The 26,746-nt window shown below is 40.1% G+C and overlaps 1 protein-coding gene across 2 annotated transcripts; it reads right to left on the bottom strand.

Annotated features, from left to right (window-relative positions):
- Positions 1-479: 479 nt before the first annotated feature.
- cacnb4b (calcium channel, voltage-dependent, beta 4b subunit) lies at positions 480-26,746 on the bottom strand. 2 transcript variants are annotated; one of them, XM_036569823.1, is made up of 14 exons: positions 26,581-26,746; positions 19,406-19,489; positions 11,394-11,525; positions 10,778-10,900; positions 10,278-10,405; positions 7,846-7,895; positions 7,562-7,581; positions 5,813-5,893; positions 4,909-4,967; positions 4,154-4,263; positions 3,814-3,965; positions 3,493-3,588; positions 2,930-3,115; positions 480-2,237 (listed from the first exon to the last, which is right to left on the bottom strand). In XM_036569823.1, exons 1-14 carry the CDS (start codon positions 26,641-26,643, stop codon positions 1,959-1,961), a joined length of 1,563 nt encoding a protein of 520 aa, XP_036425716.1. In that variant the 5' UTR covers positions 26,644-26,746; the 3' UTR covers positions 480-1,958. The 2 variants fall into 2 exon arrangements, with proteins under 2 accessions (XP_036425716.1, XP_036425717.1); XM_036569824.1 differs by lacking the exons at positions 19,406-19,489; positions 26,581-26,746 and adding an exon at positions 17,247-17,811.

Here is a 26,746-nt window from a genome sequence, read left to right as displayed (position 1 = left end):
AGATTTATCTTTTACACAATTATTTCCATAAAACATTTTTTTTCAAATTTTTATAAATTAAAATCATATATTTGTGCATGCAGTTTTGCATTTCCCTCAGTAATTTTTCAACTTTCACAAAAAAAGAAAAAAAAATGAACACTTTTTTTTCTTTTCAGAGTTCAGATGGAGCCGGAAGAGGCGGTGGGGGGGGGCAGGTAGTTGGAGCAGGATGCTGGGAAGGGATAAAGAATGTTTCCGGATGAACAGAGAACTTCCATCTGATTGTCTCAAGCAGCGAAGTCGGAGATGAATCATCAGTTCGGTTATGGGTCAAATGGGTGTCGACTCTCGATCCGTTTTTGTTCATTCATCCTCAGTTACAGTATTAACAGAGAAGCATGCTCATAGACAACTGCATACAGAATGTACTTGTTTGAATACTTCTTGCAGTCCTAAGTTTTTTTTTCCAAAGATTTTTTTCTTCTTCTTTTAAAATCTTAAAGCACAATCTAGCATAAATCAATGAGACGGGGGATATGCAGGAGAAGATCCATGGTTTGGCAGGGAGTTAGGTTCTTGACTTGCAAGTTCCTTGGTCATTCATGCTTATACCTTTGTGTACATTTCCCTCACGCCACGTTCAGGTAGAATGGCGGAATGGACCCGACCTCAGCTTTACCAGCTGAGGTATGACTGCTGTCTACCTTTTGCCAAAGCCAGAGATCAGTGCATGTCACAAGAATGCTGAAGAACTTGCTACTCTGTTGATGCAAATCAACCAGAAATTAAGTGTGAAGGCCTGTTTAGTGCCTTAAGGAAAATCTTTGTTGGCATCCAGCACCCTATGAAGAATATACAATCCCACTAACTTGCCCTTTCTAAAGTGCCCTGGACTGCATCTGTTCTGAGGTCTACTTGTGGTGATTATCTGAACTATGAGATGAGTAAAGCCTAAAGAGCGATGTCACCTACATGTACTGTAAACTAGCTCAGAGCAACACTACTTACTGTTCACCAGCAGATTCTGGCTGGTGTGCGTTTCTTGGTTAAGCAGCCATTCTAAATAGCAGGTAATGGTCTATGCTGAGAAGGCCATCGAGGCCCTGGAAGCTATGAGGCAGCGCTTTCAAAGAAGTTACCCTTTCTCTCCTGAATGAACACATTAGTGCGAAGTACGTAGAACTGCACAGGTTAGTAGTGTACTATTGTGTGCTGCACCGAGCAGCGGCACAAAAGCTGAATGAATCCTACTGTATAAAAAATCCCTTTCGTCATCAAAAGATCCAGAGGCTTCGGAAGACTCTAAGACCCTGGTCTTACAGAATTCTATCTGCTCTCCATTAAGTATAACAAAATATCACTGGCAGTGGGTTGGTATATTATCAATATAAGCCTGACTGTACTATCAGAGGTGCTTCTGTGATGTACTCAGACACGTCACAGTCGCATCCAGCGTTGCGTGTTCATAGGTCAGTAATGGCTGAGGGAAGCATGTGTTAAGACAGCGTGCCAGTAGCAACGCACACACAGACTTGACTGATCTGTTCTGGGGGTGATTTCGTGTGCGTTTGTTTACTTTCCAGCAATGGATTTCAGGGCTATCACTCTGGTGTATTTTTGGCTGGGAAGAACTCAGCTTTTAGCAACAGAACCAACGTATAAACAAGGAAATAAACGATCAAGAGAAAGCATGAATGGCGGAGCAGTCTCTCCTCCATTGGAGGTCCGGACTGTCCTTCTTCTCTTAACACACACTTCGAGTCACGTTTGCAGATGGAGACGCAGGCTTCGGTCACATGACTTGGGTTCGGGGGGAGCTTATGACGTCCACTCTGACGCCAGAGGCCCTACCGAAAAAATAAATAAATAAATATAACGCGATGGAGGATGAGAACGCACGCCATCTTGGCTCTGGTCGCACTGCAGCTCAGGCCTGAACGGTGAAACTGGGCAGGGAAAGGGTCAGGGCTGGGGGCTCAGAGCCTGTGGCGGGAGTCCTGGCTGTAGCTACCTGGGGAACTACGATTGCGGTGGGGCTTGTAGCTGTCCTGGTACGGGTCCTGCTGCTCGTCCATGTAGTGGTGGTCTCGGCCGCCGCTGCCTCCGTGCTGTGAGCCAGATGAGCCGCGGTTGCGGCCCTTGTGCGCCCGCTCATTGTGGTAGTTCTCGTCGGAGGCCATCAGGTTGCGGCGCTCGTTTGGTGTGGAGTGGTCACCGGTGTGGTTGGCATGCCGTGTTCTTTGGCCCTGCTGGTTCTAAGAGACACAGAACAGGACAGTTATTTTAAATGGGGTGTCAACTCAGTTGCAGATATTAAAAGCATGTCAGTGATTATAAAGATATTTGATAATTCTCCATAAATTAAAAGCTAGTGAAAAGCTAAAGCAAAAGTGAAAAAACTCAACTTCTCTGCCTTATAAGGACTGTATTGGCAACAAAAACAACCTGACAGCAGCAACCTTTAATTTTCTGGTAAAAAACTTTAAATCTATATGAGATATCAAGTTACAGATGTCTGCTGATTTGCATCAGGTTACACAAGCCTATTGTCCCTTTGTTAGGAAATCTCTGGTTCGGTTTTGTGCTCTATATTTCACACATGCTCACACTGTACTTCATGCGGCGTTTCACATCAGATTATATTAGGCTGGCAAGCGCATGTGAGTGTTTTCAAGTCGTTCTGCGTTCTTGTGTGGACAGAGAGATTTTTAAAAACAATGTTGGCATGGACAACGATTTTTTTTATTTTTATTTTTTAAAGTATTTTCCGAAATATATAAAAAATGTGGACAATGCCTTAATAATCTACTTAAACCATGAAGCAATAACATTACTACCTCTATCATTCAACAGTGTAGACATCCTACTTGCTAATGTAGTATTTATTGAGACAAGTACAGAGTGAAAATTGAAGTAACTGAGAATGTCTGTTTGTGAGCTCCCTGACCTGCAGAGCAGAGATGGTGGACGGGTAGGGGGCAAGGGCGGCAGGGCCGAGGTTTCGGCCCAGAAGTGGGTTTAACGGGGTGCTGCTGGAGGTGTGGGTGGCCTTCCAGTATGCCTCGAGATACTCTGCCAAGTGTTCACACGCATCCTCCAGCTGATTCTCGTCCAGGATGATGTCAAACATCTCCTGTTGGATTGAGAAAGAAACAGTCGGTTATGACAGGAAAATATGACTGTAATTATGTAATTATTGTGTTAGTGCTCATCTATGTTAGTCTGTTAGTGTACTGGTGTACTAATTAGTGTGTAACCTATTCATCATTAGACACAGGACTGCCGCTGACCAAACGTTGTTACTGGAGTTTGGACATACGTCAGTATCACTGTTAGGTTAAGAGTAATCTGCCACCCAAAAATACCTAGCTTAGAGCAGCTTTGTGTTCAGGAACTGACCACTGATGAAGGGCTGGAGGACAATTAACACAAACAATGCATCTACAGATGAGCTACAGTTTCAGCTGTGTATAACTGTATATGTACGTATGTGAGATTGAAATAACACACCGGTGGGCACTGTGCGAGTTTATCGGCTGCTACAAGCTGCACATTGAGATGTTTACTCTGAGACTTTCCTCTGGATTTGATCAGCCTCTGGAGGACCTAAGAGCAAAGAAAGATTTTCACACACTCGGTAACTGCGCAGCACAGCAGAGAATCACCACAGTTTAGAAATAGCTCTGTCTCTTATGTTATTTATGGTGATTCTATTATGGTTACCAGAGTACAATGGCCACTGTTGTTGATTTCTGAAGAAACAATTTCATTGCTCTGCATTCAATTGCTCAGCTCATACTTTTACGGGCTATGTGTGTGGGCTGTGAGTACCTTTGGCGAGGACACTTTGACGTGGACGATGATGGGAGCTAGTGAGGTTTTCATCAGCTGAGCGGGGTGGTTAATGGTGTCTGCATCCAGCACTACCAGCTGCAGAGAGCGGGCCAGCTCAAAGATACGCTCAATCTCACTCTGCACTTCAGCTACACACAAACGCACAGGGTGAAAACGCACAACTTTAGTTGTTCAAATATAATCAAACACTGACAATACAAAGAGTATGACAAGTATGATAAGTTAATGACCATATTGTTGACACACCAGAAAAACTGTAATGAACTGTATCACTGGAAATGTTATTAGCAGTATTTGTCCTTTGCAAGTGTCTTACCAAGACTGGATCTGGTGTTAGAGCGTTCAATGATGGCTCTCTTGCTGGGGTTATTCAGCACAGATCTCTTAGCCAGGGAGATGTCTGCAGTCACACGGGTGATGGATATCCTACAAAGATTAAAAACCTTTGTGGTCTGTGTGGTCTTGTGTTTGTGGTTTTATTAAATTTCCCGTCTACCGACTAAAAATTCATGGAGCTGGTTTCCCAGAGAAGGACTAAGCCTAGTCCTGTAGTACACAGCATTTTGAAAGGAGATTCTCCAGTGAAAAGAAAATGTAGTCAAAGACTTTAAAGGCTTTAAAGACCCATATCCTTTATTTTTCTTGAGTTCTATGCACTAAAACAGTCTTAATTCATTTTTACATGCCAATTTTCCAACCTTTCTTTAGCCCTTAAACTTAATAAGGCTGTTTTTGTTATATGTCATTTATGTAAATGACCTCTGGTCCGACTGGCTACCCTCAAACAAAAACAGTTTGGGTTGAAACGCTCCTTATAACTAAAGCATTAATGGCAGAGATAACCTGTTGTAAGCTGACTAGGTGAATATGTAAATGCTTTGGCTTTTACGACATCGTGGTGAATCTTTAACAGTCTTTCCATAACACATTAAAACATTTTACACAATACATTATTTCCAAAAATGAGGGAAATAAGTTTTTCTATGATCTTCATCTGGGAAACCAACAAACAACCCATGGTGTCTTAAATTGAATCTGTGATTGCCTACTTGAACTTGCTACTCCACTCACCTGCCATCAAACCTGTGCTTCAGGAAGTCAAAGAGAGCCTTTTGCATCATATCAGTAACCTGCATCACATAAAATAAACGTAAGAGGCGTCTGACAGTGGAAAATGCAAAGAAGACTTTTACAGAAATGTTCTTCGACAGTGCATTTTAGTCTTTGTTATTTTTCTGGAGATTATGTTTGTCCTACAGTTTAATATCCCTTAAGCAAGACATGGGTCTAGACATATCTGACACACTATTACTCACAGTCTCTGTCACTTTTGCTTTCTTCCACCCTCTGCTGAATTTTCTCTCTCTCTCTCTGTTTCCCTCCCTCTCATTCTGTCTGTCGACTTCTCATTCATTCAGTCTTTTTTTCTCCCTTTCTCTCTGTCCCTGGCCCCATCTCTCGTTTCTTCTTTTCGTTCTTCTGTCTTCCTTTACATCTCTCTCCCCCTCTCTTTCTAATTTCAAACCTTGCTCTACTTTCTACCACTGACGTCTCTTGGACCCCGGAAGGTTGTTGCCATGGCAACCGAACGGCGGAGAGGAGGAGCGTGTTTTTGTTTTGTCCATGCAAGTAGATGCAGAGAGGAGAACAGATTTGGTGTTCTCTGTATCTTACAAACACAGACGCAATGACACAAACACGTATGAGAAGAAAAAACCAAGACAGGCTCAAGGCCTTTACACAGAAAATCTCCAAAATCAGGCCGTGATGAAGCCGTGCATCTACCCACAGCCGTTTATTTATATTTAATGTTTTTGTGCTTTTTCAAGTATGTTAAAAGAAGGGAGACAAAGGTTCACATAGTCACTCTGAATATCACATACATTATATTAAAATGTGAGAAAAGAAAACTGAATGTAAAAAAAAATCTGAATTAAAGATTATTTAGGATTAAACCTACAAACAAATTCGTTACCTCATATCCTTTTAGGGATGGGCCAACGAGCACCACAGGCCTCATGGAGGGAACGACATCATAGGGGGCCACATGCTCAGTCTGAAAAAGAGTCACATGCCAGTTACCAGACAAGTTATCAATACTCTTAGTTCAATGTGTCAAACAGCAACCGCAGCAGTATTCTTCTGTGATGACAACAGATATATTAGAGATCTATGAAGACGATGACATCATTTCATACATGGTGACATGGAGCCAGTTGGCCATCACACTGGTACTCTCCCTGTGCACGCTGCTGTCTATGTGTAAACCATGTGTCAAACACAAGGCCCGTGGGCCAAGTCAGGGCTGTGACACAGTCCTATTCGGCCCGCAAAATTACTTTCATTTTCTATTATTATTAGCCCGTTTCACTCTGAGATGCACTACAGTCCCCAGCATGCACTGCAACATAATGTGCGTTCTGACCCTCAACAGCAATCAACGGGCCAGTGGTTACACGAAAAGAAAAGATGCCTATCTTGTTGAAGTTTTGTCATATTTTGAATAAACAATGGCCCGTTCGGGTCATGGCAAAATGTTACTTAAAATTGAAATTTTAAAAAAAGCTGGCCCACAGATTTGCTGGGATTTTTTAATATAGCCCTTTTAGTGGTGGAGTTTGACATCCCTGATGTATAATGTAAATACACTGCCAAAAATGCAGACATGGAACACATATGCAAAGCAGTGTGCACCTAAGAGCACTGTTCAAAACCACCATATATCATTAGTGTTTTTTCCTGTAAAACCACCATATATCATTAGAATAAACGCAAATAAACATAACACACAGTAAAATGTAACAGTAGAAGATACTTTGTGAGTTAGTTTGAAGAATAAAGTTTCCCGATGGCTCCTCAACACCTCCAGCCTTTTCAAGAACTTTTTAACCTTGATTACCAACATACTTGACTTAACATAATGACAGATTAATTAGCCAAAAGAGGTGTTGGATGATATATAAAGTAATACTAGGTTTTCCTCAGAGGAAAGGTTTAAACAAACATATTAATGTATTGTCATTGTCCAAAAAACAGGCTTTTTTTTGTATTTTTGTTTTTCTATATTACCTGTACACAGCAGCTGTTGTTAACATGGTCGAAAAAAAGACTAAATAACATTAGCATGTGCATGCACTGCCGAGAGTCACACAAAGAATAGTTATCTAGACCATTTTCTCTGCAAACATTAGCTAGCTGTGTTAACGTGCTATTTTTTGGCAAGATTTTGATCTAGTTTATTTTCATTTTCAAATTAAAAAATGTCAGACAGAAACAAAAATACCTTCAGCTTCATCACATCTTAAAGTGAACCTAAAGTCAAAACGGACTTTTTTTTTACCTTGTTTGTTCATACAAAACTTAATTCTTCAAATCTCGTCATTTAAAAGACAAAATTCTTGTTTTTCTGTAATTTACCATCAAAATGACTTCTGTAATGTATAACGTCTATAATATATCAACCAATAATATCATGTTTCACTTCTTTGACTACAAAGAAAAATATAATCACCAGAAAAAAAATCAATGCAAGTCTATGATGTACATTAACGTCTGGGGAGTATGTGCTGCTGGAGTGGTGGCTTCAGTAATGCTCCCTTTGTCAGCTATATAGGTCTATAATATGCATATCTATGCTAAAGACCAGCATAACACCATCGTAATGTCAGCTCAGAAATGTACATTTGTGCTTTGAATGTCCAGATGCTTAGAGATGATCACTTACCACTTTTTGCTTCTGCTTGCCTGTGAAAAGAAAAAGACACAGAAGAAGTCAGTCTACCTTTTCCCGCCTCGGTTAAGGTTGAAAATAGATACGAACCAGCAGAATATCATAATACACTGTCCCATGCTCACAAGAAGCTGCTTGTTCATTCTTTAGCCTTACGCAGGACAGTGATGAAGTAAAATCGGCCATTGATGAAATGCCTACGATTCCGTTTTTCGAGGAGATTCCTGTGACCCCACCCCCATCTTCCCAAGCCCCACCCCCCCAGACCACAGGCTCACCTGATGACATCACATCCCCCAAGCTGGAGGAGGAGCTTCCGCTGGACTTACTAAAGAGACGAGCGAACAAACAGAGACACAGAGAGCACAGTATTAGGGTGCCCCTCCAAACACAGTAGTGGGCTACTCTATAACTATCAACTATCCTAATTCTTAACATAATAACATAATATACCTAAAGATGGAATTTTGATCTTATTCTAACTACTTTGTAGATTTAGTGAACTATTTAATGCTCTACAGTGATACTGAAGAATAATTGAGGAATGGGCAGAAAAATTATCTTAATATTACAATAAATCTCAGCTAGACAAAGATAAGTGTTCTGTTAAAACCCCTTAAACTCTAAGAACCTGTCCATGGGATCCCTAAATTATTTTTTCAATAATTCATAGTATTTACTGGATAATAAGCCTTGAATGAATAAACTTAAAGTTTAAGGGGTCAAGATTATGGTTTCCTCTTACAATAGCTAACAAGCAAGCAATGAGTTATCTATGATCGAGTGAAGGTGTTATGAATTGATGTAAACCACATGCATCTTCTCCAAGTCTCTGTGTTTTTGATTCAAAATCCATTTTTGGGAACATGGTGAATGCTGCCATTATCCCAACTGGAAAGGCCCATTTTTTCCCCAATCATAAATGTTATATACAACATTCTGCTGAGCAGCCAAATCAGAATCAGTGATGCAATATGGAGAATGTAAATGATCTGTAATCAAGTAAGTGTCTTAAACTACAATTCCATTTCCAAAAAAGGGGCCGAAAGTTGGGATGATGTGCAGAACGTAAAAAAAAAGAAAATGCAATGATGTGCAAATCATTTAAATCCCTATATTTCATTGAAAATACTACAAAGACAACATATATGAAATGTTGAACCTGAGAAATTTTATTGTTTTTTGAAAAATAAATGCCCATTTTGAATTTGATGCCAACAACACGTTCCAAACAAGTTGGGACGTCATCACCTCTTCTTTTAACAACACTCTGTAAACGTTTGGGAATTGAGGAAATGCTGCTGTAGCTTCAAAAGTGAAATGTTTTCCTGTTCACACTAATGCACCCCTATACCATCATAAATACTGGCTTTAGAACTGTGCGCTGATAACAAGCTGAGTGGTCTTTAGCCTGGAGGACACAGTGTCCATGATTTCCAAAAAGAATTTCAAATGCTGATTGGTCGGACCACAGGACACTTTTCTACTTCCCCTCAGTCCATTTTAAATGAGCTCGGGCCCAGAGAAGGTGGCAGTGTTTCTGGGTCCCATTTATATTTGGTTTCTTCTTGCCGTTTTAGAGTTTTAACTTGCATTTGTCAATGCAGTGACGAATTGTTTTCAGAAATAGTGGTTTTCAGAAGTGTTTCTGAGCCCATGCAGTGATTTCCACTACAGAATTGTGTCTGTTTTTAAGGCAGATTTTTGAGGGCCCAAAAATCATTGCCAGCAAATACTGTTTTTTGGTCTTGCATAGGGAGGTTTCTCCAGATTCTCTGAAACATTTAATGACATTATGTACCGTAGACAATGAAATCCCAAGTTCTTTGCTATTTTACGTTGAGAAATGTTATTCTTGAATTGTTGCACTATTTGATAATGCAGTCTTTCACAGAGTGGTGAACCCCTCCTCATCTTTACTTCTGAAAGACGGGATGCTCATTGTATACCCAATCATGTTACTGACCTGTTGCCAATCAACCACCATATGTTTTTTTAGCATTACACAACTTTACCAGCCTTTTGTTGCCCCGTCCCAACTTGCTTGGAACATGTTGTTGGCATCAAATTCAAAATTGGCAAATATTTTTCTAAAAACAATTACATTTCTCAGTTTCAACATTTGATATGTTGTCTTTGTACTATTTCCAATGAAATAAAGGGTTTAAATGATTTGCACATCATTGCATTCTGAAATTATTTACGTTTTGCACAGCATCCCAACTTCTTTGGAAATGGGGTTGTATGTGCTTGAATTTCAACCTTTTCTATATGATGATGATGATGCTACCTGGCTGTGGTTTATTTCTGTCATTTATGCTTATACATTCTCTATATAACAATTTCTACTATATCTAAGTAGAGCATTTGATTTTCTGGCAACAAAGTAAGGAATGCAGTTTTAAATAACCAAGAAGAACTTCACATAGTCAAAAACTATGCACTAAAAAAAAAAGTCAGTCAAACAAAGCTGAAAATACAATGAACAAAAACATGAAAATGACCAAATTTGCTGAGTGACAGTTAGTAAAGTACATCAAGGCAAAATTCCACAAGATTTTGTAACAATACAAGAATTGTACAAAGGTAGCCGGATTCCACAAGTACATTTTCTGCAAGCCCCCCGCCCCCTCTCCCCCCAAAATGGAAAACCAAATGCTCTAATTCAATACTTAACTTAACAGGCAGGCACTGTCCTACAGCTGCTTACCCTTGAACACGGCTCTTCTTCTGCTCCAGTTGGGCTCTGATGTTCTCCAGCTTCAGAGGGCTGGGGATGAAGCCAATCTCACAGCCCTCCTTCACCAGTCGCCCGATCCACCAGTCATTGTTGAACTTCTGCAGTTGATCATCATAAGGGAACAAAGAAAGGATGTACTTTGGAAACTACCTTGGGTGGGTTCATCTATATTTAGTGTGGCTAAGCTTTATATATCTTACCACTCTATTCTCTTGATTTCAGACTTGATGACCTTTACAAGTGAATTACAACTGGGCTATTTATTTATTTATTTCCTCTGCTTGTGTAGGTTTGCTGCTTGCTTATAGTACAAACACTTCACAGCCACTGCTTTGTGGTGTTGGTTACAGACACAACAAAGTCCAAGAGCACCGAACAGCACATTACTGACTGTTTCTTTCACTTGCAATACCCAAGAAATGTTTCCAAGGTACTAATATTGTGACAAATGGGACACAGGGCAATTCTACCTCTTTGATATGCAGGAAGTCCTTAGCATCAAATGAGATGGCCGTTCCTGGCACAGGCACATCCTCGTCCAGCGCTCCACAATAACTGACATTCGTCTTCACGGCAAAGGCCACTGCTTTGGCCTGTTAACCGACAGAGAGCCATCGACACAGTGAACACTTAATAAAGTAAGGGAAGAGCCAAACAACCATGATAAACACACCATATCTATTTGTTAATCTGTGTGTTGACTATAATTCAGCCTCCTGTCACTGTGACATTTAACACATTTAATGCTGCTTAATATATCGCATGATAATCATTACTTTGATAATGGACTGATTTCGCAGAAAGCTGCAATACGCTAATATGCCCTCTAACAGCCTTAGATGAGTGTCTCTGTGGGTGTTTTGGTAAATCACGGCTTTCACATGACCCACCTAAAATGATTCTGGTCAAAATAATGCAGGGTCATCTTCAATCATGGAATATGAACATTAAAAGTGTATTTTAATACACTGAATTTGAAACATCTGAACAATTTGAACATTTGAACAATACAAACCAGTTCACCTTTATGGTCATTTACCTGTTAGCATTCATTAAATCTATCATATAAGTACAGGCTGCTCTAACCTTGGCCCTTTCCAGCTGCACAGCGGCCTGCTGCTCTCGCTCCTGCCGGCCCTGGCTCCCACCCTCCTGCCTCTCCTCCTCCAACGACACATCCGAGTCGGATGGCCTGCTAGTGTAGGAATCAGCTGAACCCTGGAAGGAGAGAGCATCCAGCAGCGAATTACTTACACATTCAAATCAAAATCAAATCAGCTTTATTGTCACATCAAATTTACACAGGTGCGAAGGTGAGTGAAAATCTTAGGTGCGTAGTCCTGTTGTAGAACTTACAAAAAAATACAAAATATATATATATATATATATATATATATATATATATAAGAAAGAAAAATATATATACACGTTAGACTCTAAATATATACACATATACACATTCATATACACCAATGTTGCACTATTTCCAATGTACACTAACAATAAAATACATCGATCAGGCATAACATTATGACCACCTCCTTGTTTCTACGCTCATTGTCCATTTTAGCAGCTCCACTTACTGTATAGGTGCACTTTGTAGTTCTACAGTTACAGACTGTAGTCCATCTGTTTCTCTGCATACTTTGTTTGCCCCCTTTTACCCTGTTCTTCAGTGGTCAGGACCCCCATGGACCCTCACAGAGCAGGTACTATTTGGGTGGTGGATCATTCTCAGCACTGCAGTAACACTGACGTGGTGGTGGTGTGTTAGCGTGCGTTGTGCTGGTCTGAGTGGATCAGACACAGCAGTGCTGCTGGAGTTTTTAAACACTGTGTCCACTCACTGTCCACTCTGTTAGATACTCCTACCTTGTCAGTCCACCTTGTAGATGTAAAGTCAGAGACGATAGCTCATCTGCTGCTGCACAGTTTGTGTTGGTCATCCTCTAGTCCTTCATAAGTGGTCACAGGGCACTGCCCACAGGATGCTGTTGGCTGGATATTTTTGGTTGGTGGACTATTCTCAGTCCAGCAGTGACACTGAGGTGTTTAAAAACTCCAGCAGCACTGCTGTGTCTGATGCACTCAGACCAGCGCAACACACAATAACACACCACCACCACATCAGTGTTACTGCAGTGCTGAGAATGATCCACCACCCAAATAGTACCTGCTCTGTGAGGGTCCATGGGGGTCCTGACCACTGAAGAACAGGGTAAAAGGGGGCTAACAAGGTATGTAGAGAAACAGATGGACTACAGTCTGTAACTGTAGAACTACAAAGTGCACCTATATAGTAAGCGGAGCTGATAAAATGGGCGTAGAAACAAGGAGGTGGTCATAATGTTATGCCTGATCAGTTATGAAATAAAAAGCTATGATATGTTATGATATTCATGCAGTTTACAGAAAGAGATTTAATTGTGCTTTTTGGAAGAGGATATTCAGCTTCTACCTTTAACCCCTCTTAACTGTCACATCAAGAAGCACATGTGTACATACAATAAGAAGAGGTGAAAAGCAGCTGTTTAGTGTTTCTAGGTCCTTTTTCCAGGACTTGTACTTTTGTGGATAGTTTCAAATGATGGCACTTTGCATAAGAAAAATCTGAATCCATTATTTTACTTCCTTCGAACTGAGGCAATCCCAGTTACATCAACACCATAAGTATGAAATAACAATTCTGTGGAACCCGATAAGTTTATCAGTCATCATATCTGTTCCACAAAGCTCAGGGCCCAATCCTGCAGTGTTTCACAATACATAATACAGAATTGAGGCTGTATAGATACTCTGAAGTTATGGTTCAGTAAGTTAAAGAAATAACTGCACCCACTGTCGGCCAAAAAAATATTCATAAATGCTATTTGAGCACCTATTTTTCGCTCCTGCTACAGAGGTTTTCTGAAGAGTAGTTTCTTTTACTTCCACTGATTTCTTTTCTGAAATAACAGCACTCCTTCTTTGGTATGGTTCTGTTTTCTTCCCAACACTGACAGCAGCAAAAACAGCATCGTCCTGAAAAATATCACTCTCCCAGATCCACTAAATCAGAACTTAAGCTTCTAAGCATACTGAAGGAATAACAAGCAAAACATTCAACACCTGTAATCGAGTCAACTCTGTCAAAAATCTGTCAACTCATACCAGGCGAAGTCCTTAAACCAGCAAAATTATATAAATTCATATTAAAATGCAAATACAAACTTTTTCCCTCTGAAAACATTTTCCCCAGTATTCTGTGTTTTATTTTTTCCTCTAAAGCAAATACTACAAAAGTACTATCTTGTCAAGCATTGGGTGGAGCATCAAATGAGACTGCAAAATTGCTTTTAGAAACTCTAATATGGTAAGACCTGATAAGAAACAAAACTAATGTAATTTTGTAACTATAAAACTATCATCGCTATCCACTGCAGTTAAGCGTAGAACACAGTAGTAGTACAGTGTAGAAACACAGGCAACTGACTGCTAACTATCAAGCTACTAGTTAAATAATAAAAAAAATCAGTGACTGAAAAAAATCTGTAATTCACACAAGTATGTGATGTTTATAGGAGTTATGAGAGTAACTTTTTGTGCCGCATGTTACTTTAGAAGCATGTATTTGAAGTTAAAAAAAACAAAGTAATGCCACTTCAGATGTTTTTTCATGACCTTTTACCACTCCCTTTATGCATGACTAATATATTATAAAATTTCCAAATAAACAGATGAGACATTTTCACAGACAACACCTTTAACATTTATCATTTATTTTACTCTCAAATACAGGGCGATTCTAAAAGATTCATCCGATTTCAAAGTGCCATATTTTTACAACCGTGAGGCGACTAGAAACCAATCACATATCAACTGAAAGAGGGGGTCATAGAGTTTCTGACCGTCGGTCTGGCAGTGAACCTCCAACAGCTCAGAGCATTGGTCGTTGGTTCCAACAGTTCCAAGAAAAAGGTCACCAGCATCACCTTTTTTTGTGGGGGTACGTTAAGGATTCTATTTATGTGCCGCCACTTCCAACAAAACTAGACAGTCTCCAAAATCGCATTGAAGGAGCCGTGAGTGCAGCGACACCGAACATGCTCAATCGAGTCTGGGATGAATTTGACTATGGAGTTGATGTCGTCCGTACAGCTAGAGGAGGTTCATACTGAGCACTTGTACAATTACATAATAAACTTTATGCTCACTTACACCATTTACAGTTTACTGCATTGTTTTGTAATGATTTACTAGTGATATAAATCATTTTGATATCGGATGAAACTTTTTGAACCACCCTGTACTTCTACCTCTTTGGATTTCCATTGAAACAGAGCACTTCATGGCGACTTTCTTCACCTCTAAACTCTCTTTCACATGGCAGTAAAGCAGCAATAGCATCCACAGTACTATCCTACTACAACACATGCAGTACCTTTTCAGGACAATGAAAGACCTCACAATACAAAATCTGAACATTTTCGTCTGAGATTTCCATCAGGTCTTCAGAAAGCTCCATCATCACCACTGAAGAGGCAAAGATGAGATGGACTGTATCTCAATTAAAACTCAACACCAGATGTCCCAACCATTTGGTCCTACTAAGATAATGAAGGATATCCCAGCAGCAAGCGCTCCAGTCCCCGATTAATATGAGCTGCTCCTCCAAGTGAGGTATAGTGAGGGAGTTTGGTTGTGATAATCCAGTTGGGAAACAACATTAGCTCAAGTCGGTGAAAGAAGCGATCGGGTCAATATCGCATTAGGGAGAGAGAGAAAGCCTTGCAGTCGTCTAAAAAAAAAGAAAAAAAAGGAAAAAACACTCCAACATGCTGCCTATGGCAAAGCACTTTTTTCCCTATTGCAGCAGCAGCCGCTCCACTCAGGCTTACTTCAGCACGGACCCAATTGAGTCCAGTGAGTCCAATCACAAAACGCCTGATTCGGGAAACAAGAAATGCACAAGTATGCTTATCTTCCCCCCCTAGAAGTGATGATTCTGGGGAAAAAACTGGAATTCAAATGAACGCCTTTCATCTTCGATTCTGATGAGATAACAGTGTTTTGCTGAAAAATGACTTCTTAGGGTCAGTGCAAAAACTTCTCAATGAGAAGTCCCTCCACTATTATTGGGAGCAGGATGGAAAAGTATTTAAAAATATAGAAGTTTAATTAATGCATGTCTTTCATGTCGCTGTTCTTGGAACAAAACCTTGTATCTCTAAAACAGTATCTTTATAGGAGAAGGAAAAAACCTACTTTACTTTTAATGTAAGTCAATGGAACCAGAATTTTTTCCAAGTCATTTTGGGCTGTTTCTTTTGGTCCATTCTTAATGAGATTTACATACAATGTAAAGGGCAACAGGCATTTTCAAATTATGTCAAAAACTGAAAAACGACAAAAATGAAGATACAAGGTTTTCTTCCAACAGCGCTTGTGCTTCACACAAGTAGGTACTACTTAGTTCCACTGTTTTACTTTCTTTTGTGAATGTAAAAATGATGGATATATTTAAGAAGAAAACATATGATGAAAACAGGCATAACAAGGCTGCTCATTACTATTTATTACTATACTAGCAATGTGCTAGTTTGGTCTTCTAAAATATTTCCCTCTAAGTGTTCCTTGAAGAAGCTACAAAAAACAGCCAATCTTAAGCTGTTTCTACCAGTTCAGACAAGTCAGCTTAAAAAAAATGGATATAAAGTTGATTAACTAGAAAGTAGAAGTTATGAAGAAAGCACTGTCATCATTTATTAGTTCAGAATATCCCAAAATAATGAATTAATGAACTTGCAGGCCACAAACGACTTTTGAATCACATCATTCTGTTAATAAACTCGGACAGAGCCACGGCATTGTTTTGGTAACTACAGGATGGACCTTTAAACTGGAAAAAGATGATTCAGACTCATATCAGAATTGGATGTTGAGAAGTATATAACTGCCAGTTTCTTAACTCAAGTCATCTCTGAGCAGACATGCCATGAATTTGACAATATGTTCAAAGCCAATGTACAAACAATTAACCATAAAGACATAAACGCTATCTTTCCTTCTACCTCTCAAACATAGGGGCTCACACATGGATGCACACTGAGACGTATGCACACGTGCACACATATGACAGCACACGCAGGTTACTACACACATGAATGCGAACTCATGCGTGTGCGATAAAATCAGACGGCGTGAAAGAGCAAAGAAAAGCAACAAAAGTCCATTTGGACAGCTACCCTAAATTACACATCTCTCCCATCCTGACAACCCACTGGATCAGCACAGGAAACATTATATCACACCATGTGTGACACGAGCGTACGCTCACGCAGAGGCTGCTGGCTCTATCTGTCCCTCCTCACGACATTCAAGTGGGCCACCTAAACCATGTGACTCATTACATTCTACACATCATCACCGAACCTGCCTGGCTGGCTAGCGAAACCATTATTGAGACGCTGGCCCTTTAACACTGCCAGCGTAAATGCAGCTCTCTGTTGCCAGAGCCTATATCATGATATATAATGGAAGCTCTAGCTTAAAGGGCCGTCAGGAACACCTTCCCGACACTTTTATTCAGTATCTCTGTGATGCAGAACGCTTCGCTGTAGACAGATTCATGTGAGGCTCCAAAGCCATTTTTTCCAAAAAGAAGCACTTCACTCAACATCTATGTGGTCTCTCGGAAAGGTTAGCGTTGTGTGCTCTGGATAAATACACATGTATAAACACACACAAGGCTCTGCCGAATGTGTCCCTACAGTACACCCACAGTGATCGTTCTGCTGCATCTCTGAACGTTACGGTGAATCTCCCAGGCCCTGTGTGTGTGTGTATGTGTGTGTGTAGCACAGAAGAGCCAGTGCTCATCATATACATACACACAGAGACAGCAAGGAAAAGGAAGAAAGAAAAAGAGAGAGGAAAAAAAACAAAAGCGCTCACACTCACCGCCTCCGAGTCTTCAAATCCATGCAGGTACAAATTGTCATACATGGAGGTTTGCTATTCCAGAGAGCTTCTCTTCAAGAACAGAAAAAAGATGAGAGAGAGAGAGAGAGAGGAGGAGGAGGTGTAGAGGAAGAGAGGGGGGAGGAGGGAGCCACCACCACTGAGGAAAAAAAAAAAGGATCGATGGGGGGGATGACGATCCTCTCCCTCACCAGAGGAAGAGGGGGGGAAAGAAAAGCAGCAAGAGATGCCTATCGGAGAGCACGAGCAAGAGAGGGAGAGAGAGAAAGGGATGGAGAGAAGGAGAAAAAGAGGAAGAGAGGAGTAAGGCAGGCCTGTGCAGAAGGCTCGGCCTGCAGGTTGGAGCAGATCCCTCGTTCAGCCTCCGATTCTTTCACATCCTCAGGCTGGGAGAAGCTCCCCGGAGGCTGCTTGACGCTGGCATTTCATCATCCCTCAACACACGCACACACGCGCGTACGGCACGGCTCCACGCACCGGAGAGAGAGAGAGAACGAGAGGTAGAGGGGGACAGATAGAGGAAGAGAGGGAGAGAGAAAAGGTATAGAGAGAAAGAGAGAACCCTTCCTCAATCTCAGCCTGATGACACACTTGGCTAGCTTGCCACTGATTGGCCGAGCCGGCTCCCAGTCAGCGCTGGTGCTGACGTGCGTTCTTCTTGGCTGGGAGCGTTAGATATTCCCCCCACCGCTGCGCTCCCCCCTGTACCCTGATGTGATTCGAATGTACAGTAATACACCTCGTTCTCTCATTGCATTCATTCTCATCTCTCTGTCTGCATGGACCCCTCAGTGAAATCCATCAGTTCGCTCAGTGCTGTTATTTATGCACGGAGCGTATTGTTCTATAATTAGATTTGCCAAAAATAATACCGATGACAGCATTCACTATGCCAAATATGTACTATGCACCTAACTGCTCACATATGCAAAGAAAAACAGGAAAATCAATCAAATAAATACAATATACATATATTGAGTAGCCTATTTTATATATATATATATTTTGCTGTTGTCAGAAGAAAACCTCATATCTCCAAAATGATAACTTTACAGGAGAAGGAATAAACCTACTTAACTTTCAATGTAAGTCTATGGAACCAGACACTTTTTCATGTTGTTTTGGGTCGTTTCTTTTGGTCCATTCATCATAAAATTTACACACAATGTAAAAGACAACAGGCTTTTTAAAATTATGTCAAAAAACTGAAAAATGGAGATACAAGGTTTTCTTCCGACAGCAGCGACCTCTGTTTTTGGAACAAAACCTTGTATCTTTACAGGAGAAGGAAAATACCTACCTTACTTTTAATGTAAGTCAATGGAACCAGATTTTTTTCCAAGTCATTTTAGGTCATTTCTTTTAGTCCATTTATAAAGCACAACAGGTATTTTCATATTATGTCATAAACTGAAAAACGTATATATATATATATATATATATATATATATATATGTGTGTGTGTGTGTGTTAAAGTAGGCAACATATTAAAAGGGCAACATGATTTTTTTGGTATAAATATGACTAAATTGTTTAATTTATTTTTATATTCAACAGCAAATATAAAATATGTCAAATATCTAAAAAAATATGCCACCATAATTCCTCTGTTTATTCCTAATGGGCTTTGCTGCTCAGTTCAAGTGCTACACAGACCAAATGCTCAGTGATCACACAAGTTTAAAACACCCACAAGATGTTAAGCTTGCAAGAATGACAGTAACAGACTGTGGAAACAACAGCTTCATACTTTTTAGCTTTTTAATTCAACATAAGGGACCAAAAAAGAAAGAGAATCATGTGTGCTACACTCTGTCTGTCACGGTGAACACACAGTCACAGCACCGAACAAGCAATTAATCAATAGCACCCCACAAAAGCTCAGATAGAACACTCTGATTTAGGTTAGTTCTGACCTGGGTCGAGCTACCCAGAATGACTGCTAAAACTGTGATAACTGTACTCTGCAAATTCTCGATTCACTTTCAGCTCAAAAGAGCTACAACTGCAGCCAAAAATGCTCTGGGTTGCCGCTGTTATTATGAGTCCAGCACTTATTATTCATATATATGAAGACAGAAAAAAAACAAAAGATAAACAGAGAGGACTGAGCAGCAGTGCAGAGTAACTGGGCTCACCTGTCTGAGGATAAAGCTGGTAGAAGTGGTGCTGCCATCCGAGCGTTTCAGTCGGCTCCGTCTTGAGTATGTTCCTCTGTTCACCTGCAGGGGCAGCAAAGAGCAGCTCAGCTTAATCACCAGTGGACTGATGTTTTAATATTCGGGAATGATGGGAAAGAGAAGAGTCTGAGATATGAATAAAAATTTAACAAGGTTGTTTATGCAGAACAAGTGATGTTAGATTTGAAATGACTTTACCATATTATAATAAAAAAAATACCCAGAATGTGACCAAACTGTGATGAAGTAAAATGTCACAGAGGCCACATTTTCACAGAGTTCTTATGCTGCATATTATATATCTGTCCATCAACTGATGTGGTTTCTGACTGAGGCCTTAATACACCCCTCGCTACTAAATATTCGTTTTTTTTTCAGTGTAATCAATCAAACAATCTAATTATAGAGACTCATTTCTAATAAGTAGTATTATCAATAATAAGCAATATTATCATGATACTTGAGTGAAAAATAAAATTGCATTGCAATTTTTAAATATATATATATATATATTTTCTAAATACAAATATAGAAAACAGTTTAGAAGATGTGTGTGCGTGTGTGTATATATATATATATATATATATATATATATATATATGTATATATATATTAAGATGTTTTACTTTTGACTGTAAATTGTGCCTCTAAATTAAAGTGTTCTCATTTTAATATAATATAGATTAAATTATATCTCATTCCAATAGGTTTTACTGAAACAAAACACAATTCTGAAGAAGACAAAGCCATATTCAAGATGCTTTTATCCAGAGTTTACAATTTACAATGGCATGACAGTGTAGAATTAGAAGTTTTGCCCAGTGACTCACAGTCATGTAATACTACTTCCTGGCCTCATGTTTGTATTAGGGCGGCACGGTGGCGCAGTGGGTAGCGCTGTCGCCTCACAGCAAGAATGGCCTGGATTCGATTCCCGGCCGGGCGACCAGGGTCATTTCTGTGTCTGCGTGGGTTTCCTCCGGGTACTCCGGTTTCCTCCCACAGTCCAAAAACAAGCAGTCAGGCTGATTGGACGTGCTAAATTGTCCCTAGGTGTGTGTGTGTGTGTGATTGTATATGTCTGTCTGTCTGCCCTGTGATGGACTGGCGACCTGTCCAGGGTGTATCCTGCCTTCTGCCCAATGACAGCTGGGATAGGCTCCAGCTCCCCACTGCGACCCAGAAGGATAAGCGGTTTAGATGATGTATATTTGTAAGCAGTGGTGTTTACCACTACACTATCCAAACACTCCTACTAAGGACACCACTGGGAAGCCTCATTCTCACCAGAAAGAAAGAAAGAAAAATGAGAGAAAAAATTTCTTATTTCTTATCTTTTGAACAAACAGTGTAAGTCCAATCGCACCTTTTGCTGTCACTTTACAATTTCACTGTATATACACTACACTTTCCACTCGCGACTGGTGGGCGTTTCTGTTATGGAAAAGAGGAAAAAGGAAAAGGAATCATTCTGAACATACCCAGCAAAGTAAACAATCTGATGCTGTTCGGTATTTATTTTCTTTACTACATCAAGGCTCACAATAAAAAAAATGTGACTTTTTGTACTTTTTTAATTTTCATAGTGCGCATCAGTCGTAACAATATGCAAATTTCACAGTACTAAATGTAGTATCTTTATTGCATCACAGTGCAACAAAAGTTTGATTTAGCATTAAAAAAGGGAATGATAACATATCTTTAGCACTTTTTTATTTTTTATTTTTGGGTAATTCTCAAAAGTTTTTTCAGTGCTTGTTGAAGTGACGACTGGAACAAGTTACATAAAATAAATTAATATAAACAGAAGTTCATGGTCTATATTACGTGGTGCAGATGTGTGTTTGGGAAATATTTATTATTATGGCTCATTATAATAAAGGTAAACAAAAAATGTTTAGACTGTAAGGCTACATCTAAAAAATTAAATAAACTGAGAATCAAAAGTGTTCTCGGCACAAAGCTGAAGCCGGCTTCCTTTTCACTAACTTCTACAAATTTTGCGTTCCACTGTAAATTGAACAGCAGTTGCAAGGATATAACGGCTGATTCATTTCAGGTAGAAAGGAAAATTCGAATAAGAAGCTGATGAATAAGAAGCAAACTTCAGCACTGTGTTTTTTCTTGCTCTGGTAACTGACACATTTGAGAGATGTCTTAACAAATAAATTACCATAGCTGAAGTATTAGCACAGCTATTTGATAGTAGCGTTGAGCAATATCGGCATCGTTCGATCTACCAAGCTTAGTTTCTTTGCTCCCATTTCAAACAGCTTGGCTAATTAACCAATAGCATAGTGCAGGGGTTCTCAACCTTTCCCACCTCAAGGCCCACCTGGTTATCACTAGAAAGCATCAAGGCCCGCAAGAAAAACAAGACTCAATGCTTTTGCTTAAAAATGTAATTTTTGGGAAATTTTCAACACAGTGATATTAAGAGGGGCTACTCTTGCGATATGTTATGTGTATTAGTGAACGTGAAATATCAGCAGAATATTGGTGCGAGTGGCCACTAAAAGGACAAGTGTTTTGAGAGGCAAAGGACAAATAAATTGACGAAGACGCCTTTGTGCGCTGTTATTGTGGGGCATGTATTAATGTTGTTAACTGTCTGAAAACATTTTATATTTCTTTTTTATTGTTGTATAAGTCAATTATTTTTTTCACTGTTTTTTATGACAAAGTGCCATCATAGGCCCACTACGGACCACTGGACCCTCTCAGTATAGGTCCAAGGACCACCAAGGGGTGCTTTGTGGCCCCTTAAATGGCCAGAGCCTAACAGTGTGCCCAAAGTTTTATGACACACTTCTATAACCCAAAAATAGCTCAGCCAGTTTGCACTGAAGTCCCTGTAGTTACTGAAGTCTTCCTCCAAATCTTCATGGTCAACAGTGATGCATAAAACCAGGACTTTTCACCGTTATCCAAATCTGTCGTGGCTTGAATGAAGAGAGAGACAGGTGTTGCTGCCTTTCTCTTTCTTTGGAGAGAGTTTAATGTTTGTGAAAGAGCAATCGATCCTTGCCCAGTTGGCTAAATGCAATGTGGCTGCTAGACTCATTTGCATGTAGTTGAAATCTGATGAACTTTTCCACTTTCACAGAGTGGCAAAGCTAATTTTGCCACAAGTGGACATGCACCATAAGAGAACAATGCACTGTGGCATCCCATTAGTCTGAAATGGGCTTGAACCTTTAAAAGGCCTCCTATTCCTTATTCCTAGAAAGTAAGAACTAAGACAGTCTGCACTGCTTTCTATGTAATTACTAAATGATAAGCCTTAACACTTATTAAAGATTTGAATTTAAGGAATAAATACATATAATTATATATAACAAGCTTAATTAATAATTAAATAATAAAACAACGAGAACTTCTAGGGATGTAAATGATTAATTCTTTAACCGACAAATACCCAATCATTCATCCAAAGCCATCAGTTAGAAAAATGGCAAATTATTTTTTATTTCTATCAATACCACTTTTTTACTAAACACCTCACCAAACTACACCGATCAGGCATAACATTATGACCACCTCCTTGTTTCTACGCTCATTGTCCATTTTATCAGCTCCACTTACTATATAGGTGCACTTTGTAGTCCCACAGTTACAAACTGTAGTCCATCTGTTTCTCTACATACTTTGTTAGCCCCCTTTTACCCTGTTCTTCAGTGGTCAGGACCCCCATGGACCCTCACAGAGCAGGTACTATTTGGGTGGTGGGTCACTCTCAGCACTGCAGTAACACTGACGTGTTATGTTAGTGGTATGTTAGTGTGTGTTGTGCTGGTACAAGTGGATCAGACACAGCAGTGCTGCTGGAGTTTTTAAACACCTCAGCGTCACTGCTGGACTGAGAATTGTCCACCAACCAAGAATATCAGTCAACAGCGTCCTGTGACCACTGATGAAGGACTAGAGGATGACCAACACAAACTGTGCAGCAGCAGATGAGCTATCGTCTCTGACTTTACATCTACAAGGTGGACTGACAAGGTAGGAGTGTCTAACAGAGTGGACAGTGAGTGGACACAGTGTTTAAAAACTCCAGCAGCACTGCTGGGTCTGATCCACTCAGACCAGCACAACACACACTAACACACCACCACCACGTCAGTGTTACTGCAATGCTGAGAATGACTCACCACCCAAATAGTACCTGCTCTGTAAGGGTCCTGACCATTGAAGAACAGGGTAAAAGGGGGCTAACAAAGTATGCAGAGAAACAGATGGACTACAGTCTGTAATTGTAGAACTACAAAGTGCACCTATATAGTAAGTGGAGCTGATAAAATGGACAATGAGCGTAGAAACAATCATATTCATATCAGGTCATAACGTTATGCCTGATCGGTGTATGCTGTTTTGCGTCTGAGTTTCAAATGTTTCAGAGGGGACAGTAAAATACACTTGAACGATGGATGGACAGATGGATAGACAGATACTTCATTGATCCCGAAGGAAATTTAGCAAATTAATTTTGCTAAAATATATGCAAAAAATATGCAAGGAATCTGCAGTCACCCCTGCTCAAATACACTGACTGAACCACTTGAAAACCTTTATTCCCCCAGTTCTGTAAAGGTTTATAACATGTAGCCCCTCCCAACTGGCCTACTGCATCCCCCTCCCTCACTTGAAGCCAAAGTCTGTCCATGAATAGCAACGTTAACCTCAGAGGGATAGGTTAATTAGTAAGTCCTGATTTGATCCATTTTTGGCAGCCTCTTGGGTTCTCCGCTAGTGTGAGCATCGACGCCGGCTGCTCATTCTTCTCTGAGTTTGTTAAACAGGGCCACCTCAAACTGGGTCAGTGTGCTCATTTCACAAAGGGCGTCATAGAGGTTGTTCCTCCTGTGGTCATTTACCAAATGTGGTCTCAGCCGACGGAACAGCAGGGTACACAGCAAATGCAAGGAATCCCCCTGCGCAGGGGTTCTAAATCCTGGTCCTGGGGTCACCCAGCCTTGCACGTTTTCACGGTTAACCCTGCTGTAGACGATTAAACTCAGGGATGGTGTGTAATGAGTTGATGAGCTGAATGTGTGAGAGGGAAAAACAGCAAAATGTAGAGGCAAGGTCCCTGTTGCACAACGTTGCCTGAAGGCAACAAACTCATATTCCTCACTTTTCAATAACATTATACATATTTAAAGACAACGACAGGGTTAACAATAAAGGGAAGAGTTTGATTAAGTCAATAAAAAGCATGTAGCTGGTCATACTATCTCTTAGTGGGCACATTTAAACCCCCTTTTAACATTCAGTAAACATTTTTTTTGTTATAAGAATTTGCAGAAATATGTTTGTTGCCTAGAAGAAACACTGTGTGACAGTGGAATGGATTTAGCTGGGCTTGTCTGACTTTTCAACAGTGTGCGGGCAATACTCTGTCTACTCTATTTAGCTAGTCACAAAGCCAGGTCTCACCACTTCAGGGAACACGGCTCTATAGCATTTCTTCCCATTGTCGCAGAACGTTGCCTCAAAGCAACATAATCCAAAAGGACCCCTGCACACATTATTTTATGTTTCTAAATGTAATAATGGAGAAAAATAAAATAATGGACCATTTTATGCTAAAAAAGTGAACTGAATTTTTTTTTACTGCTCTCATAATGCATGCAGTAGAGGGTTAAGGTCCCCTGGGCTAAGTTGTAGAAGAGAAATATCTAGTCTCACAGCTGTGGATATCATACGCCTAAAATGTGAGCACGGCAGAGTAACCTAAATACCACATTCAGGAAAAGCCTTCAGTTAACTAACTCTAGAAAGTAGATCTTCTTAGTACATCCAGCATCTAACAGCATAGCAACTGAAGCTTGTTAGGCTTTATTCCTCTCCGTTTGGGATCATGTTGGTCTAAAATGCTAAAATGCTAATAGCACAGTGTGACCTAAAGAACGATAACAAACGAAACAGTAAGTTAACTAATTGAGATTTGTTCGTATTTGGCGTATCTAAGCTACACATTTCAAAAAATGGTTCTTCAAAAGTTCTTTAGAACTATTTCATGCTTAAATGACTCTTTGCGTGGTGAAATCGTTCTTCAGATGGATGGAGGATGTATTGTATAAGGTTTTATTATACAGAACCTTTTTGAAATGGTTCTGTGCAGCTTGTAACAAGAGAAGTAATCTTTTTGGTGCTACATAGAACCAAACGTTTCTATGTGGTGCTATATTGAATCAAAGAGGTTCGATATAAAACCACATACTACTCATTCTCCACTGTTCTGAAGAACCATTTTACAGGGTGTCCCAAAAAAACTGACATCATTTTGTAGTCTAATAACAGCCAATTCTCCCTCAAATGATCTCAAATTTTAACAAAATGTGTAAAAAACTAACCAAGTTTCATTTTTAATGGCGTTCACGAGAAATGAAAAGGCATTTTGTGTGTTAGAATAAGCTCGAACACAGTCAAACAAAAGTGTGCAGCGAGAATTTTCGAGAACATTCAATAAAACTGCACCAACTGGAAAGCAGATTTGGACACGGCACAAGAAATTCAAAGAGGAAGGCTGTCTGTGCAGGACAAAGGGGTCTGGACGACCACCAGTATCGGAAGATATTACATTTGTGAAGCTGTGAAGTCAGTTATAAAATCTACATCCCTCTGAATTTTTTGTTCGTATTTTAAAAATAAATCTTGTATTGTTCAACATGAAGCCTATTTAATTTCGTTTGCCTCGGACATGTAGTTACTCAGATATTCACCTCTCAAATGATGTCATTTTTTTGGGACACCCTGTATGTAGAACTCATGGTTCTAAACAGAACCATTTCCTTTACTAAAGAACCACTGTAGAACTATTTTTTATGAGTTTGACTGTTAGCTCCGTTAGCTCTGGTTCACTGACTGACTAAAAACGGAGTAAAAACGAGGCTCCTTTCCTCACAAACGTCCACCAGTACACACGAAGTAGAAGAACTAGCTTAGTACCGTCGAAAACTTTCTTAAAAGTTATTTTTTTAAACCGAATTTATCAAAATTTTAATTATTTACGTTACATGGAACTGGGGTTAACTTACTTATTAGCCACCTCGAGCTAACTAAAACACAACCGTTGCCCTCTCTAATGGAGCTGCTTCCCCACAGCGAGTCCACTCACCGGCCACCCTCACCTGGAATATGGGCGCCTGGATGCCCTCTCCGATCTTGTTTCTGATGTAAATGTGTCGAGACATCTCGGCCAGCACATCGGTCCAGATGGGGGGCTGCCCTGCCGGCGCTGCCCACTGAAAAGTCGGCGGGTTGCGGACTGCCTGCTCCAGCTTCGATGATCTGGGT

The sequence above is a fragment of the Colossoma macropomum genome, unplaced genomic scaffold (genome assembly GCF_904425465.1).
Source record: "Colossoma macropomum unplaced genomic scaffold, Colossoma_macropomum, whole genome shotgun sequence".
Classification (NCBI taxonomy): Eukaryota; Metazoa; Chordata; class Actinopteri; order Characiformes; family Serrasalmidae; genus Colossoma; species Colossoma macropomum.
The sequence above is the reverse complement of the archived record's forward strand: the minus strand, read 5'-3'. Positions and strand labels throughout refer to the sequence as shown.

Coding starts and splice junctions, on each gene's coding strand:
- cacnb4b (XM_036569823.1), bottom strand. CDS start 26,643: ATGTCTCGACACATTTACATCAGAAACAAGATCGGAGAGGGCATCCAG. Junction 7,896..10,277: donor AAGAAGAGCCGTGTTCAAGG/GTAAGCAGCTGT, acceptor TCGTCTCTTTAG/TAAGTCCAGCGGAAGCTCCT. Junction 7,582..7,845: donor GGGGGATGTGATGTCATCAG/GTGAGCCTGTGG, acceptor TTCTTTTCACAG/GCAAGCAGAAGCAAAAAGTG.